Source organism: Culicoides brevitarsis, chromosome 3 (genome assembly GCF_036172545.1).
Source record: "Culicoides brevitarsis isolate CSIRO-B50_1 chromosome 3, AGI_CSIRO_Cbre_v1, whole genome shotgun sequence".
NCBI classification, from domain to species: Eukaryota; Metazoa; Arthropoda; class Insecta; order Diptera; family Ceratopogonidae; genus Culicoides; species Culicoides brevitarsis.
This window is the reverse complement of record NC_087087.1, coordinates 5,615,796-5,619,832: the sequence shown is the minus strand read 5'-3', so window position 1 is coordinate 5,619,832 and position 4,037 is coordinate 5,615,796. Positions and strand designations below refer to the sequence as shown.

At 28.3% G+C, this 4,037-nt stretch overlaps 1 protein-coding gene across 1 annotated transcript; it reads left to right on the top strand.

Moving 5' to 3' along the window:
* Nucleotides 1-2,299: 2,299 nt before the first annotated feature.
* On the top strand, nucleotides 2,300-3,829 carry LOC134833264 (carboxypeptidase N subunit 2-like). The gene has a single exon (XM_063847528.1). It carries the CDS (start codon nucleotides 2,300-2,302, stop codon nucleotides 3,827-3,829), a length of 1,530 nt encoding a protein of 509 aa, XP_063703598.1.
* Nucleotides 3,830-4,037: the final 208 nt, after the last annotated feature.

Sequence of the window (4,037 nt, the reverse complement as noted above, 5' to 3'; positions counted from 1 at the left end):
AAGCAAATCGTTGACCTTTTAAAGTTTAAAAAAATATTTTGGCAACAATTTCATACAGAAAATTTCATAATATTTACCTGCCAGCTAAATTTCCGAATAAACTTTCAATTTTGTTTGATAAAATTAACCAGATAACCCCTTTAGTCGTTGCTGAACCTCTTTTTCTTCGACAAACGTATCTTAAAAACTTGATGATGATCATCTTGTGCCCCACTTTACAATTTTTTTTTGTCCGTTTAACCTCTTTTGATTCATCAAGGAAGAAAAAATTGAATAAAAATGCTTGCTTGTTTATTTTTTTCACTCTTTACATCCCCGTCGTCATCATCATCATCGTCAGGTCGATCTGATATTTTTGTGTGATGAAATATTTTTGCGGTGTAGAAATCCGAGACTGCACGAGACACGCAATTGCTGCAAATAAACGAGAGAAAACGAGATTGGAGTAAATAAAAATGGAAAAAAGGATTTAAATAGGGCGATGTAAGAGTAAATGAGGAAGAGTACCCTCATTTTGTGAAAATTTATGAATGGTTGGAGATGCATAAAAATGAGGATGAAACCACTTGAGAGACATGATCATTAGACATTGATTTTGGATTTTTTTTCATAAATTAAAGACATGAGAAAAGGTAAGATTTTTAAAAAAAACTTTATGAGGTTTTCTATTCAGATGAAATTTAATTAATTTTTAAAATTTAATTTAATTTAATTTATTTTTAATTTTATTTTTTTAATTAATTTATTTTATTATTTTATGTAAACTATTTAATTTAATTTGTTATCTTCTTTCATTTTTTTAGAAATTTAAATTTATTATTTTTATTTAATTTTTTTAAATCTTATTTATTAAAAAAAAATCATTAATTTATGCCAAATATTTAATTTAATTTAAAAAAAAAATATTGAGTTAAAAATTATTTTTTTACTTGTTTCTTAATTTTAATGAAGAAATTGAAAATTAAATTATATTTCAATATCATATTTAATTAAAAAAAAAAATAATAAATTAATTTTATTTATTAATAAAAAAAATTAATCAAAATTATTTTATTTGATTTTAATTTTTTTTTTCATATTTTACTCATATTTTATTGATTTTAATTTTTAATTTTTTTTGAAGTATTTTTTAATTTTATTCAAATTCAAAAAAAATAATTTAATTAAATTATCTTAATTATTAAATTTAATTTTATTTTATTTTCCATAATTTTCAGTTTTATTTTTTATGAATTCATAAATAAATTAAATTAATAAAAATTTTTTAAAAATTTCTGAAAAATTTTAATAAACAAACGATAAAAATTATAATTTAAAAAATATATTAATAAAAAAAAATTTTAATTAAAAATTTTATTTAATAATTTTTTTGAATAAAAAAATATTTATAAAAAAAATAAATAAAAAATTTAAGAATTATTTTGAATTTTTACGTGAAAAATTTATATATTTATTTATGTTATTTTTTTGAAAATTTTATTAATGCCATTAAAATGGCATTCATTAAAAAAATTAATTAAAATTTCATTAAAAAATTAATAAAATTTTGGTTTAAAAAAAATCATTCAATAAACTTTTTATAATTCCTATAAACTATTCAAAAATTGCACCTAAATCTGCTACATTATCATTAAACATTTCCGAGAAAATCCACGAACTGAAAATAAAATTAGTTAATGACTTAATTGGCTTCTGCTTTCATCAGAATTTTGTCAAATTAACCATCTATGCAATTCCGCACTCTAAAATTCCAACACTGCCAAAATGAATTCATTTCACAGCAAAAGTGTTAATTAACGTTCGTTCGCGTTACTCTCTTATTTCAATCCACACCGAATTCAAACTCAAAATCGAATTTTCGATCAACAATCTCTCTCTTTAAAAACCATTTAAACTTTTTTTGTAAACGACAAAAAAGAAAAAAAAAACATTGTGATAACACACGCAGAACGAGCAAACAAAACTTATCTCATCAATTTCTTCCGAAACGAAGGTCAAGTTTATTGAAAGAACAAACATTTGATAACTTTCTCATCCGTAGGTTCGGGCATTATTGTGTACATGTGTCAACCATATGTGTTCCCTTTTTGTGTATTCAAGTACAGGCGTTTCCTGTTAAAGCATGAACAAGCAAAGAATTAACGAAATTTCTCATTATTCGTCATTTTACGAAGATTTACTGTACAAAAAAATTATCAAGAATTTTTTTTTGCTTGATATGTTTCTTTGTACGGAATGTCATGTTCAGTCTCAATTTGTCGTCTGTCGAATCGTGACGTCCTGAAATAAAGAAAAAAAAATGTTATTATTCGCTTTAGTTGTGGCTTTTGTTTCACTTACGCGGGCTGAATTGGTCGAGGATCTTCCATGGCGTCGCCAAAATACGAAATGCAATGAAACCTCATGCCTCATTGCGAAATTCGACTCCAGCATTACGCCGCATCTCTTTGTAAGCGAATGTCGTGCGGATAAAGTTAAAATCATTACCTTTGTTGACAATGCAAATGTGGCGGAATTGCCGGCAGAGTTATTTAATCAAGTAAAGTATTTAGCAGTTGTCACGTTGAACGAGTCTCGTGCGGAACGCGTTGCCGCAAATACGCTACGAAATGCCAAATATTTGGAGGAACTTTATTTGTCGAGTAATTTGATCAACATACTCGAAGCAGATGCCTTCGTTGGGGCATCGCAATTAAAGTTGTTGGATTTGAGTAAAAATCAGCTTGAAACGTTGGAAGGAAATATTTTTGCGCCGCTTAAAAACCTTCAGGAACTGAATCTGGCTGATAATCTGCTGAAATCCGTGGATAAAAGTGCTTTTAATGGGCTGGAACGCGTTACATCCATAAAATTGGCGGGAAATGCATTAAAAGTGTTAGATACTAACACTTTTTATCCCTGCAAAAGTTTGGCTTATCTCTATTTGCAAATGAATCAACTTACCAAACTGCGACTCCGGATGCACTTTAACACGATGTACTGGCTAAATGCTGATGACAATTTAATTGAAGATTTGTTCCTTGATGCTGATGAGGTTCGAAATCGCGCTGCCCATGTCTACATCACTGCCAATCGTAATCAAATCCAAAAGTTCAAGATTACCGAGAAATACAACGTGCGTAATTTGTATCTCGAGGACAACAAGTTCATCGACTTGCAAGAGATAACGCCGATGGTAGCTTTACATGATTTACGTTTAGGCAACAACAACTTGTCTCACATCACTCCAACGATCTTCAAAAATCTCCGAAACTTGGAGATTCTGTTCTTGCAAAATACGATGTTGCCCGCTATTCAAGAAAACTTTTTCCAGAACCAAAAAAACCTCAAAACGCTTCACATTGGCTTCAATAAACTCGTGGTTGTCGATCTTCGTTACTTGAAGCAACTCACGAAACTCGAGCAACTTCATTTGGATGCCAATGAGTTGACAGACTTGAATGTTTCGGAACTCAAAGAAGCCCTTCCGAGCTTGAAACGGATAGAGTTGAGGGACAATCCGTGGAATTGTTTGAAGCTTAAGACCATTATGGGATACTTGAGGATGTATAATGTGAAGTTGGTGAGTGAAGAGACGAGTGATGAGCCAAATGTTGAGAAGATTCGGTGTGTGGATGAAGGAAGGGAAGTTGATGCTTTGAAGCGGAAGATTAAGATGTTGGAAGATAAGTTGGAGAAAGTTATTGAGATGTATAATATGAACTTTTGTGAGTTGAAGGATAGTTCGTGTTGTAGTCAAGCGCCGAATTTGTCGCTGTTTGGAGATGTTGGGAATGAGACAGCGATTGATATGAGATTTGAAAGGAATTTTACGTGTTCGAAGAAATAATTTTTAAGATTATATTAAGAGTTTCTTAAAATATTTTTTGTAAAATTTATTTTTAATTTGTTTTTCATAAATTTAATTTAAGTTCGAATTTTATTTCAGAAAAATAAAAAAAAAATATTAAAAAATTAAATTAAAAACTTAAAAATTAAAAAAAATATTAATTAATTTAATTAAATTATTTTTTATTTCGAATTTCTTTAATTAATTC

Excerpts from the sequence above, each read along its gene's own strand:
- LOC134833264 (XM_063847528.1), top strand. The coding sequence starts at position 2,300 with ATGTTATTATTCGCTTTAGTTGTGGCTTTTGTTTCACTTACGCGGGCT.